The sequence below is a fragment of the Panthera uncia genome (genome assembly GCF_023721935.1).
Source record: "Panthera uncia isolate 11264 chromosome B3 unlocalized genomic scaffold, Puncia_PCG_1.0 HiC_scaffold_1, whole genome shotgun sequence".
NCBI lineage: Eukaryota > Metazoa > Chordata > Mammalia > Carnivora > Felidae > Panthera > Panthera uncia.
The window spans coordinates 15170638-15184332 of record NW_026057582.1 but is presented as its reverse complement, the minus strand read 5'-3'; the positions used below and the strand labels follow the sequence as shown (position 1 = coordinate 15184332).

The 13695-nt window shown below is 41.0% G+C and overlaps 1 protein-coding gene across 10 annotated transcripts in view; it reads left to right on the top strand.

The window, feature by feature from the left end:
• Positions 1-13695, top strand: part of GPR65 (G protein-coupled receptor 65) — a 129242-nt gene that overhangs the window by 15838 nt on the left and 99709 nt on the right. For 2 of the 10 annotated variants that reach the window (XM_049612380.1, XM_049612381.1), the window contains one exon: positions 5437-11701. The exons of the other annotated variants lie outside the window; for them this stretch is intronic. In XM_049612380.1, coding sequence (XP_049468337.1) covers positions 5917-6942 — 1026 coding nt within the window. In that variant the 5' untranslated portion in view covers positions 5437-5916 and the 3' untranslated portion in view covers positions 6943-11701. Of the gene's footprint in view, positions 1-5436; positions 11702-13695 lie in introns of those variants that run through there. 10 annotated transcript variants of the gene reach the window in all.

The following is a 13695-nucleotide window of genomic DNA, read 5'->3' as shown; positions in this document are numbered from 1 at the left end:
AATTGATTGTATAATCTATCTCTTAAGGTTTTGTGGATCTGCTACTCATCTTTCTCATTTTTGTTGAATCTCAAACATAGTGGTCAAATGTGTGTGTGTGCGCGCACGTGTGTGTTTTAATGAGCTCATACTTGTTAGAACTCTATCTGTGAGAATTCTTTTTTTTTATTTAATGTTTTTATTGAAGTATAACGGACACACAATGTTCCGTTAGTTTCAGGTGGACAAAATGGTGACTCAGTAGCTCCGTACGTGATTCTGTGCTCACCGCAAATGTAGCTACCATCCGTCACCACCACACAGCCCTGACTATACACGAAACCACTGACTGTATTTGCTAAGCTGTACCTTTCATCCCCCACGACTCCTTCGTTCCATGACTAGAAGCCGGTGCCTTCCTTTCCCCTTCACCCAGTTTGCTCATCATCCTGCCCCTGCCCTCTGGCAACCATCCATTTGTTCTGGGAGAATTCCTCACAGAGAAGCCTAGGCTGAGCTTCCCTCAAGGGACAATTTGTATGTACTCTTCCAGGTGCCTAGAATATTCGTTTCTTCATATAGCAATTTTTTTTTTGGTGAATTCCTTTTCATATGGTTTAAATTATTTATTGTTTTGGCTTCTATGAATTACTTTTTACATATGAGAGAAGAAGTAAAATCCTGTCAGTTCTCAGGAAGGCCTCTGTGCTCCATCTGAAGGTAATACAGTTGTTGGTTGGTTGTCAGGATTCTTTATATCTCATCTCACACAGCCTTTGATTCCACTTTTTAACTTTATAATTGCAGTGTAGTATACATGCAGAAAAATACACATGTCCTGAGTGTACAGCTGGATGAATTGAGTGTCTGCAAACTGAACTTGTTCACGGAATCAACACTCATATCAAAAGCCAAAACGTGACAAATTCTCAGAAGGCCCCCTCGTGCCCTCTTCCAGTCATTACTCGGCCCCTCCCCCAAGATAACCAGCACCTGATTTTTTTTTCTGACAAATGTTTAATATGACCCTCTGTAACCAAAACAAACCAGAGTTTTTCCACCTAATGTGCAGCAAGTCAGTTAAAACTGTCACGGAGCTTTTGAAGTGAAGAAAGGTAGGCCGTTTATTGGTGTGGTGCCAGCCAGGAAAATGGGGAGCTAACCCTCCTCAGTCCTGAACTCCCCAGTGTCTTGCAAGTGAGAGGTTTGAAGGGCAAAATTTGGGACAAGGGTCTCCTGAGGAAGTGGACATTCATGAGTGGAGGACCGTGAGGTCATGTTAGCAGGGGTCTCTTGAGAGGCTGGACACTGTTGAGTGGGGGCCCGTGAAGCCATGCCCGTGAAGCAGAGGTCTCCTGAGAAGGCAAACATTCAGTGGGGGCCCCTGAAGTCAGAGGAGGTCTCCTGAGAAGGTGAGCACTGTTGAGTGGGGCTTATGAGGTCTTATCATCAGAGGTCTGAGAAGGTAGACACCATTCAGTAGAGGCCCATGAGGTCATGTTATCAGAGGTCCCCTGAGAAGGTGGACACTGCTGAGTACAGGCCCATGAGGTCACGTTAACAGGTGCTCTGATCCTGCTCTGATCCTGGTCCCCACCAAAGGTCTTTTCCATCTCAAGAGATTTAAATTCTGAAAAATATCTTTATGCTTTCTGTTAGAGATTGCATTAGGTACATTTGGGAATTCTATCTTTAAGGTAGTGCTGATTAACTACTCGCAAGCTAGTGGGGTTGCGTTCGTTCCCTTGCTGGTCCAGCTGTGCCTGCAGGTGGTATGATACCTAGTGTTCCTTCTTGCATCTGAACTGACGAGATAGATGCCGCCTTCAACTCCATATGAATGTTTGCAACAATACAGACATATCATGCTGCATAGGTCTCTATCTCACAATCGGTCTGATGTTCAGTTTCTTTGCTGCCACATTATGAGTGGGGAAAGACAATTAATTTCAACTTTGAAATAATTCACAGAGGATTCCGGAAGTGAAAAATAGACTCTTTGAAACTCAGCCTCATGACTCTTAAGAACTGGGAGATTCTTTTGAGTGTGGTAGCAGAATATTTGCTCCTTTTAGTCATCTTTTCTCAAATCAAGTGCAGTAAAAATAAAAGCCTGTCTGAGTGAATCTGCTACGTTATCCGTTATAGAAAAGAAACCCTTGAAATCTGTGGGCACATAACAACACATTGTCACTAAGTGTGAGGACATGATGTAAGGTGATTTTCACAAGTTTATTTGAAGCCTGTGTAGTCTAATAGACAATGTGAAAGTGATGTTTTCTAGAAGACATGTGGTTACTTTCTATCTAATTTACAGAAATGATTTTTCACAAATTATTTTCTTTAATTAGATCTGTTTTTATGGCTAAAAGACTTGTCCTAATCTATCAGTGCTAGAAACTTCAATAGAAAATAGAAAATATTCTTCTTTCTCACCAAAGCTGGTCTGCATTGCTGCAAAAATACCTCAAATTTCTAAAGTATTTTTTTTAAGTTTATTTATTTATTTTGAGAGATAGTGAGTGGGGGAGGAGCAGAGAGAGAGAAAGAGAGAAAGAGAGAGAGAGAGAGAGAGAGAGAGAGAGAGAGAATCCCAAGCAGGCTCCACATAGTCAGTGCAGAGCCCAATGCCGGGCTGGAACTCACAAATCCGAGATCATGACCTGAGCCAAAATCAAGAGTCAGGCACTTAACCGACTGAGCCATCCAGGTGCCCTCTAAGGCATTTTTATGTAAAAAGTAGAAGGCAAAATAGTTAAGAGTCAAGAGGCTTTATTTAGCATTCCAACCTAGGATTATAGCCAAGTTGTACGAAAGATTAGATAGGTATTCGGGGGCTAATTAGTCAATGTGTGGCTCAATTTTAATAAATAGCACAGAATTGTAGTAAAAGATAAATTGTAACAAACATGCATGCCATTTAATGTGGTGCCCAGCACATAGGAAGCCTTTAATAAGTGGACCACTACTCCGATTTCGGACAAGCATGGATTAACTTTACCTAGTTTTTAATCAGTTAGTACATATTCTTTTGTGCCTGCCTTTTTCTATCACTCTGCATTGTGTTTCTGAGCTTCAGCTGTGTTATTGGACACAGCAATGATGTGTTCATTTTCACCGATGTATAGATTTCAATTATGTTACTATGCCACAATTTACTTAGTGGCCATTCCACTGGGGGATGTTACAAATAACGCTACTGTGGATATCCTCATTCTACCACGTGCCTTTTGGTAAACATACGTGTGTATTTCTGTTGACCATACACCTAGAAGAGCAATCGCCGAACCGTATATAAGTGTGGTATATACACAAGTGCCAAAGCAGTTTTCCAACCAACAGGACAGAAGAGTCCCAGGAGCTCTAATTCTCACCACAGTATTGTTGCCTTCTGTCTCTTTCATGTTATTTATTTTGGTGGGTTCCTAGTTGTACCTCCTTGAGGTTTTAGTTTGTATTTCCTTGATGACTGATAAAGGTGAGCGCATAGGTCTGGTGCTAGTTCATGGCTGGCCTGCAGTTTACAGGACCAAACTAATAGTGTAGACTCAGGGGCTCCTGGGTGGCTTAGTCGGTTAGGCATCCATCTCTTGGTTTCCGCTCAGGTCATCGTCTCACGGTTCGTGAGTTCGAGCCCCCCGTCAGGGTCTACACTGTTGGTGGTGAGGGGCCTGCTGGGATTCTTTCTCTCTCTCTCCCTGTCTCTCTCTCTCTCCCCCTCCCCTGCTCGTGCTCTCTCTCTCTCTCCCTCAAAATAAACAAATAAACATTTTTTTAAAACCTTATTAAAAAAAAATAGTGTACGTGAGTTCGAGCCCTGCGTCAGGCTCTGGGCTGATGGCTCAGAGCCTGGAGGCTGCTTCCGATTCTGTGTCTCCCTCTCTTTCTGCCCCTCCCCCATTCATGCTCTGTCTCTCTCTGTCTCAAAAATGAATAAACATTAAAAATAAATAAATAAATAAATAAATAGTGTAGACTCAGGCCCCATTCCCAAGTGCGGACCAGCCGGAGGCCGTGAATCCTCAGGGATTCTCCATCATAGCCCCACAGAGAAACAAAGCTGAGACAGCAAACTTGCCAACTTTCTCTGCTGTCTGCAGATGGCTGTCCGGTTTGTTATTTTATTTTGTTTATTTTCTAGTTCATCCTCTGCCTGTGGGCAGCGGCTCCTGGACTCCAACCTGCGTGGGGTGGCGGAGGGCCACTTCCTGCCTGTGTGGGTTGGGGCTGTGTCTCTAGCTCCCCTGCATTCAGAGGCCCTAGTTAGTTCTTCTGATCCAAATATGCCTCCTGGACATTCAGAGTTTTCTGCTCGCTCACCTTCCCGATCTCAGCTCCCACTTTCTTTTTTTCCATCACAATTTTCTTTTTCTCTCTGGAAGTTTCACCTATTGATTTAAAAGGTGGTTTTTTTCACATTGTGTTCATATTTCTAGGTGTGGGAAAACAATGAGATTTCGGGAAATTTAGTTCTCCACTTTCTTTTAAGAGTGCTGTATAAAGATGTACTCTGCATATGTTTATTCTGCTAACAAAACCCTTGTGGCTTGTGGTGACAAGGCCTCTGTTGTGCTCAGGGCTCACTGACACTTGGAAAGGGGGACTTTGGGTCTTATCGAGGCCCCACAGCACACAACAAGAAGGCAAATCTTCCGAAGCTCCCCATCACATAAATCATCCAAAGCAGCAACAGGCCTCACTAGCAAAGGCACTTCTCTACTCCACTGTGAAGACAAGAACGGAGTCTGTGCTCCTTTGTGAATCTATAACATCAGGCCTTTAAAAAGAAACTAGCTAATCAACAATCGGGTAAAAAGGCAGACAGTGATGATGCCAAGATGTTACCCAGAATTAAGAACATTCTGCCCTCTCTCTCACAAAAGTACGAGGAAGATAAAGTGCCCACCAAAGGAAGCAAAGGGAAAAACATAAGAGGCAGCATGGTTTAATTATTTATGAAGTTTTAGCAAGTTGCTATATTTTAAAATGTTTCACTTTATTAAATTTCTCGTGACAACATATTCTTGGCCAACAAGCTGATATTGAAGGTGCCTTATACCTAGATTGCATGCAAAACTCAACATTTGAAATCATATAACTATACAGTTTATCATACAACTCCAAAGCATTTACTGATTTCAAGCAAATCATTAAATTTCCATCTTTTTTATTAGTTCCTAACATGACTTTTTAACGTTAGTTTTGTGATCATGTCCAGTGAGAAATAGCATTCCCCCTAATCTGTCACCCTGTGGATAATTCTTATTGGAAATAGAAAAAATTTCTCAGCTTGATTTCCTTCACTGCAGTCAATTAAATAATTCCCCTTTTTAAATGCCTTCATTGTAATTTAATACGTTTTTGCTACCCGCAAGCAGTGAAAAAAAAGAGGATTATTTCAAAATCGTGTTATACCCAGTAAACATCTAAACTATTCTAGTTCATCTTTCATTACAGAAACAAAGGCATTTAAAAAGAGATGTCAGTCTCTGTGAAAACAAAGCCTTCTGTATGCACATGTGCACCGATCTCCTCTGAGTTTTGCCAAGAAAAACAAGTTGGAGACCACACTCTGTGGACACTGAGGGATGACCCAGTTGATTGCTGGGGGTTCTTCATCAACATTCTGTGATAACGAGAACGTGGACTCCTTCTCATTAAGATCCGTGACCATTTGCGCTAACTGCCAGGAGGCTGGATTCTGACTTCCAACCACTGGTATCTTTGTGAAAATCAGTCTACATCCACCCTTTAAAAGCACTAAACGAATTAATCAGAACTTTGGAAAGCAAAGAAGAAGTGAGAAATTTTAGTAAAAGAATGAGATGTTAAAAACAAACTAGAAGGAGGCAAGGCTTCGCCTTGCTACTGACCTTCTCAGACCAAATGCGACTGCTGCCTTAAAACGAAAAGCAAAACAAAACAAACAAAACAAAAATGAACAGCACATGCCTTGAAGAACAGCACTACTTCGATCACTATTTATTTCCAGTTATTTACATCTTTGTGGTTATAGCCAGTGTTCCAGCCAATATTGGGTCTCTGTGTGTGTCTTTTCTGCAAGCAAAGAAGGAAAATGAATTAGGAATTTACCTCTTCAGTTTATCACTATCAGATCTGCTCTACACATCAACTCTCCCTCTATGGATTGATTACACTTGGAATAATGACAACTGGACGTTCTCCCATGCTCTGTGCAAAGGGAATGCTTTCTTCATGTACATGAACTTTTACAGCAGCACAGCATTCCTCACCTGCATCGCCGTTGACCGGTATTTAGCAGTTGTCCACCCTTTGAGGTTTTCTTTTCTAAGGACAAGAAGATCTGCCTTCATGGTCAGCCTGTCCATCTGGGTGTTGGAAACCATGTTCAACGGTATCATTCTGTGGAAAGATGAAACGACTATAGAATACTGTGAGGCCAAAAAGTCTAATTTTACTTTATGCTATGACAAATACCCCTTGGAGAAATGGCAAATCAATTTGAACTTGTTTAGGACGTGTACAGGCTATGCAATACCTTTGGTCATTATAATGATTTGCAACCAGAAAGTCTACCAAGCTGTGCAGCATAATCAAGCCACGGAAAACAACGAAAAGAAGAGAATCATAAAACTACTTATTAGCATCACGTTGACTTTCGTCCTGTGTTTCACTCCCTTTCATGTGATGCTGCTGATTCGCAGCGTTTTAGAGCATGATGTGAACCCTGATAAACATATATTTGACCACAACAAGTCCGGGAATCCAACTTACACAATGTATAGAATCACGGTGGCACTAACAAGTTTAAATTGTGTTGCTGATCCAATTCTGTACTGTTTTGTAACTGAAACAGGAAGAGCTGATATGTGGAATATATTAAAATTCTGTACTGGGAAGCTTAATAACTCACAAGGGCAAAGAAAAAGCATACTTTCTATGTCTACCAGAGACACCGTGGAATTAGACATCCTGGAATAGAAGTGAAGACTTTTTCTTTTTTTTTAAGGTACACAGTATCATATCATCAAGTTTACATTTTGAAGAGGAAATCTAGCATGGGGGGGAGTAGGTGTTCCAATTGAATATTCTAATCTTCTTCAATGGAAATCTTTTAGAAGATTTTTTTTAATGAGTATTAAACAAAATTTAATATTATCCTAGTGACTCAGGATCGTTATTATTGATGGCAATTGATTTTTTTTTAAATATATTCTATAACCTTTCAGAGGTCAGTAAGATGTATGGAACTCTATGTCCTTAAATCACTGAGCTTTGTGTCTGCTTTTCATGATTTTTCTCAGTCATTCTATGGATTTCAGACCATCAACTATCCTTTTTCCCAACTGTATGTACCTGTCTCCAACAACCCCAACTACTAAATACTGCTTCTAACCTTCTCATTAGTTAACAAATATTTATTGAGCTCTTTTTATACTAGGCTTTGTGTTAAGTATTGGGGTTACAGAAGAAATGGTCTCATGAAGTCTTAGGAAGTTTGCATCAACTTGGAAACCTAGTCATTAAGACTGTAAGACTTTTGATAAACAAAAAGCAAATGGGCTCTGAACAAGAGTCTGAAGGCCTCTTCCGTGATGTAAATCTATGAGCTCTGTGAAAGCTCTTTCAGCTGCTCAGAGACCTTCTTTACTCCTTTAAAATGATAGTTTTTAAAAAGTTTACAGTTAAGTACAACGTACTTGAAATTATCAGAAGTTTAATGTCTAGACGAAAAGACCTATTATAGACAACAAAGAAACTTATTGCATTAAATCTTACATTCAGGGACTTCTTTTTGGACTTTGAATAGAGAATCTTGATACAATGTATTCTTTTATATTTGTATTTTCTCATTGTGGACATCACTCTGCCTAATTTTAAGTAAGCATTCATTAGGTAAACAATTTTATGAACCAAAGTATTTTTTTTTAAAGATTTTTTTTTTTATCAGACACTTCCCCTTCTCTCCTCTCTCCTTCTCTTCTTTCTCTTCCCTCTCTGCTTCCGATCTGTCCTCCTACTCCTCCTCCCTGCAAAATGATCTGATTACAAACGTTTTGGTACCATTTGATGCCCTCACATTACCTGTTAACAACAACAACAACCATAAAAACCCGACTAATATCTTTTCAGTAATGAGGTTGTAGACACACACTAATAAATCAGTGAGTGCACATACTGTCTACATTTTCTATTAAAGTTTTCAGTGATGGTTCAGGTACACAAGAGAAAGCCATCTTGCTCTGAGGCTGTTTGCGTACTCTCTGTTCTTTGCATTTTTCTGATCATAAAGTCTCTGGAGAATTAGTAGATTCTGTCTGGTCATGCTGAGATACATTTACATATGCCTAAAAGCTAAAGATCCACCACTAAAATGAAGAGTAATTAAAAGAGTTTCGACTGTTAATTAACTATTGGTAAATTATTGGCAGCCTGTAACGTGAATACTTGTAAAAGTAAGAGGTCCAGAAACAATGTTGCCCGCATCTGGAAACTCAAATGCCAATTAAGTGTCTTGTCCAAGATCACACAGTTAGGTTGGAAGCAGGGCCAGGCTTGAACCCCAAGATCTTGACTTCCCTCTAGGGTTGCTTTTCCTCCTTTATATTTGTTGGTTTGTTTGTTCTTAACACTTCGACCATTTCTTTCTGTAGGGATGCAAAAGATATATATGCATGAAGAGTTATTCGGGAGAGTCATTGGACTTATATCAGAATAAGGGAAAAAAGGAGAGTTGTTTTATTAATGAATACCTCTGGCAATATAATCAGTTACATGGATAGTAGCTAAGATGATCTGTTACGAAGAGCCGGTCAGGACTTTCCCTCAGTTAGCTATATAAAGAGATGCGGCGAATACAAATCCGTGGCACCCTTAATAAGAATGTCCTACTTAATGATTAGCAACAGAAATCATTGATTTAGAATGTTGTAGGGTAAGTTAAAAATGAACCAAGCTGCCAAAATCTTCGAGCAGCCTATCCATCCTGTCAGAGCAGGCCAGTCTCGGAGAGCCCATGGTTGGGGGATGTTCTCCTGGTTTCAGGTCAAAGCACTCTAGACAGGATCTCCAATCACCTACAGTCCCAACATTGGAAAGTTAACCCTTCAGTTTTGAAAAGCTTTTTAAATTCCTAATTACAGTCCTCCATTGAACAGAAAGTCTGTCTGGAAGGAGAGAGACCTTGTCACTATTATCTTCCTGGGACTTTGTTGGCAGAAGACCCAGATTGGAATGCCACCCATCATCCACTTACGAACTGTTTGACCTTAAAGAATTTTCATGCTCTCCCTAAGGCTCAGTCTCTGTAGACTGTGGGGGCAATAGTAACACTTGCTTTTAACAAGTAGGCATGAAAAACACTTTGTAAAACTGTGATGAGATCTCTAAGTGTTCATTATTACTAGTTATTCTCATCTTTGTCAAGATACGTGGACAGCTACCCAGTGATGAGGGAGCATAAGGCAAGCTGACACCCTGCAAACAACCCCTCCTGCCCCGCTCCCGACCACCCCCCCCCCCCCCCACCCTCCCCCCCAGCCCAACCCACACCCCCTAAGTCACCTCCAAGCCCCACCCCCAAGTGGGATATGCCTGATATTCCTCAGGAACTCCCAGCTACCCAAGAACAAAGGAAAGGAAAGAAAACAGATGGTTAACAGAGATCACAGTCCCTCAGGACATAAGTCTCCATCAGTTTACAAGTATCTTAGTAAATTACAAGCAAAAAAGGCAATCTTATCCATAGCCTAATCTCCAGAAACCTATAGACTCGGTTTCCTGGAGCCCCAGCATCACCCCTCCATAGTGATAATGGGGGACAAAGGCAAGAAGGAAATGGTAGGTAAAGTTAAATTTCTTTCTAACCTTCAGCCCATTGGCAAATACTTGAGGCAGGGGGAGTATAACATTTCTCCAGGAACCCCCTACCATTTTAATAGTAATGATTTGCTAGAAGGAAAAACAACCTTCACTTGACAATAACTAGGCCTCCAGTGTCCTGTGAGTCTTCTTTACCATATGAAAATCCCTGTGGAAACTTCCTCTTGCCTTTACCTCCCCAGACTCCGTAGTATATAACCATTCATTCTTCACAACCCCAGCGCAGCTCTTCTGCCCATGGGTCCTGTCCTCGTGCTCTAATAAAACCACCTTTTTTGCACCCAAAACACCTCAAGAATTCTCTCCTGGCCATCAGCTCTGAACCCCCATCACTCCAAAACCCTGTCACCGAGAGACAGAAGAGTTCTTAGGACACTGGGGCAGGAATGTAGCAAGGTGAGCTGACCAGGGCTGGCTGCAGCACACCCTTGCCCTCTTTACTTCTTCCGGGTGGCGAAGCACATCCGTTAAGGTAACTTAAGGGTCTCCGTTGTTCCTGGCTCTGTGGCACATTCTCAACAGCGCCTGCTCCTGGCACTTCACAATTCTGTGACGTCACCATGAACAGATGGGCAGGTGTCCGTCTTTAATTAGTTTAAGTTTCTCCCTTTTCATTTCCTTATTCAGGATGTTAGTTTTTATTTTCATGAACTCTAAAGTTAGACATCTGAGACAGGCCAGTGAGCAAACTGAGCACAGGTTTTTAAAACCTCCATTCCTACCTAGTCTGAAGAAGCTTTGTGGGTGAAGGAGAAGTTAAAAGATACCAAAAATGACCACCTCATTTGGATCAAATGATACAGCATCATCTGCTTAGGGGCAACCTTGGCAAATCTGCTTCCCCAACGTCATTTATTCCATTTCCTCTTGGCAATTTAAGCCATAAATTCTCCTAAGGATGTTATATTTCCATTCTTTAATGTTATGATCAGATAAACAATTATTTACCAATTACCTCCGTTGACCTTGCAAACTTATTCATTTTGAATTACACAACACCAGTTTTAATTGTTGTAATGTTTATTTATTTTTGAGAGAAAGACACAGAGCAAGCGGGGGAGGGGCAGAGAGAGAGGGAGACACAGATTCTGAAGCAGGCTCCAGGCTCTGAGACATCAGCACAGAGCCCGACGCGGGGCTCACATCCACGGACCGTGAGATCATGACCTGAGCCAAAGTCAGTGCTTAACCGACTGAACCACCCAGGCACCCCTACACAATGCCAATTTTAAAATAGAATCTGTGATGCATGGCATGGTGGCATTTCTTTTTCCAACGCATCTGTCTTGCCCTGGGCTTCTTTTAGTCCAGCCACCACTGCCATCAATCTGTCATTTATGCATGGGCCCCTGTTCTTGGCTGGCTAACCCGGTCCACAGGTTGCTATGGAAGCACAACAGCTACAACAACACCCTGACTCAAGAAGGCCTCTGTGATAATAGACGTCTTTGTCTAGGTCCATTGGAGAACCCTGCCATGCATCAGTAGGCTGTTCCTCCAAGAGACACACCCACATACAAATAACACATATTCACACACCCAACAACCTGCCCCATCTCACAAAAACAAACAAACAAAAATTCCTGGGATCTTTCAGCACATGTTTGTACTATTATGTAAGATGTCTAATACCAACTAGGAGAACATGTATTACCTCTTTAATTTCTGAAATGATGTGCCACGTGGGTGTTTTCATTTTCTTTTTACTAGATCAGCAGTCAAGGGGTCATTGTTAAGATTCTGCCTATCTCTACTCCCTTCTTTTTCCCTCAGCCAGAAGTTGCAGCCAAAGACTATTCTGGAAAATAGTACTCTGGAAAAACCCAGTTCTGACTGAGTTGTTTTATTTACGTCTTCTGGGCAGAAACCGATGGGGAAGAATAACTGATGGGGAAGAAAGCAGGAACAGGGCACCTGGGTGGCTCAGTCGGATAAACGTCCAGCTTCAGCTCAGGTCATGATCTCACAGTTGGTGAGTTTGAGCCCCGCATTGGGCTCTGTGCTGACAGCTCAGAGCTTGGTCCCTGCTTCAGATTCTGTGTCTCCCTCTCTCTGCCCCTCCCCTGCTCACACACACTCTGTCTCTCTCTCTCAAAAATAAATAAACATTAAAAAATTTTTTTTAATAAATAGATAAAAGAAAGCAGGAACATCCTGTTTTGTTCTTTGTTTATAAAATAAACACCTGACTGGATTCAACTTAAAAAAAAAAAATGACCATTCGTTTCTTTTATTTTTTTTGGCCTCTCATACAGCTTAAAGATGGAGCACAAGGTGATTAAGTTCATGTTATTTAGTTGCATTCGCCGAACGCCCCTTGTTTGCAGGAACAAGCTGACAATGGCAAAATTGGGTCAAACTTGGTTGAGGGGGAGCTATGTGGGAGTTCGGATTCCTTCTCCTCCAAAGATCCTTTTCTTGCTACATCTTGTGTTGCTGGCCAAGACAAATCCCACAGAGGACTTGCCTGTGGCCACTAGGTGTCGATCATGTTCTAGTTAGAACCTTGTATGTTGTTCTGGGCTGACCGCCACTCCCAAAGAGCAGAGTACCATAATGTGACGGTTTTTCTATCCAAGACACAAGACATATCCCCTATAAACTGGAAATGAAGGGGGGAAATGTTGAAATTCAGTTTGCATGACTTGTTTCTGTGCTTCCTGGAAAGCTCAGTAATCATCAGATAATTTCACTTGGTTTAAACTCCACATATTTTTTTTTTCCAGCTGCTCAAAATTGCTCACCCTACATGTAAGAGAACACAGGCTACGCTGTGTAATTACTGCAGGGTTGTGGGTATAACGTGGATGACTTATTTAGTTGTCTTACCCGTGTAAGAAAATCCTGGCCACCCTTCACATACATAGGCATGTAACACATTTGAGACATCAGAAGTTTGCAGTTCTGTCTACTATGATAAAATTATCTAGGAAATTCAAGAGGTAATTCAATATCTGTATGACTTTTAATTTCAAATTTATTGTTGTGATATCTCAGCACTAAAAATATATCTGTTGTTTTGAATCGTTTACATCTGTACCTCCCCAAAGATAAGTAAGGCAGTCATAACTTAACGGCGTTTACATATCATTAAACACATAATGGCTTCTAATCTGTTTTTCTTCTGCCTATAATTTTCTTAAGCCCTTTATGAAACACCAGTGAATCTTTACACATTTAGAAAATAGGTTATGATTTCTCAAATAATGTTGCAATTATGTGTTCCGAAAGCAAGCCAATAAAAAAACAAGCTAGGGAAGACTCCGTATTGTTCGCCGCAAGCTCTGAGAATAAAAATATAAATTTTGTTATTGAGGAAATGTGTGCTCCATTAATTTCAAATCAAATACAACCAAGAAATCTTGCTCTACAATGATGTGACTTGCTGGTGCTATGAAAAATATTAACGTGAGTTCCTGGCATTTCATTGATCCCCCTCGGGTATGTAATTGAACTTGTAAACATCCTTCCAAAAGAATCCTGTTCAAAATTATTGTACAATTTATGGTGTTGGCTCCAAGACTATTGACACTTACTAACAAATGGATGAACTTGGAAACCCTGATTTCATTTCACAGTTAATTATATCACATCAAAGGATTGAAATAATGGACTAAAAAGTGCCTCTGTAGAAATGCCACAGAGAGGTGTACCATGAATCTTTGCAAGGACGCACATGAGGGCCAGATCGATTAGGCTCTATCAGTGTTTTTCAATATATATACCTAAAAAGTATGCTCTCATGCCATTCACCCATTCATGGAGATGACACTTGCTGATGCTAAGGAAAGCCATTTTAAGTCTTCAGGGCAATGCCTTTGGTGCATCACTGGCAGTTCATCCAAGAAGGGA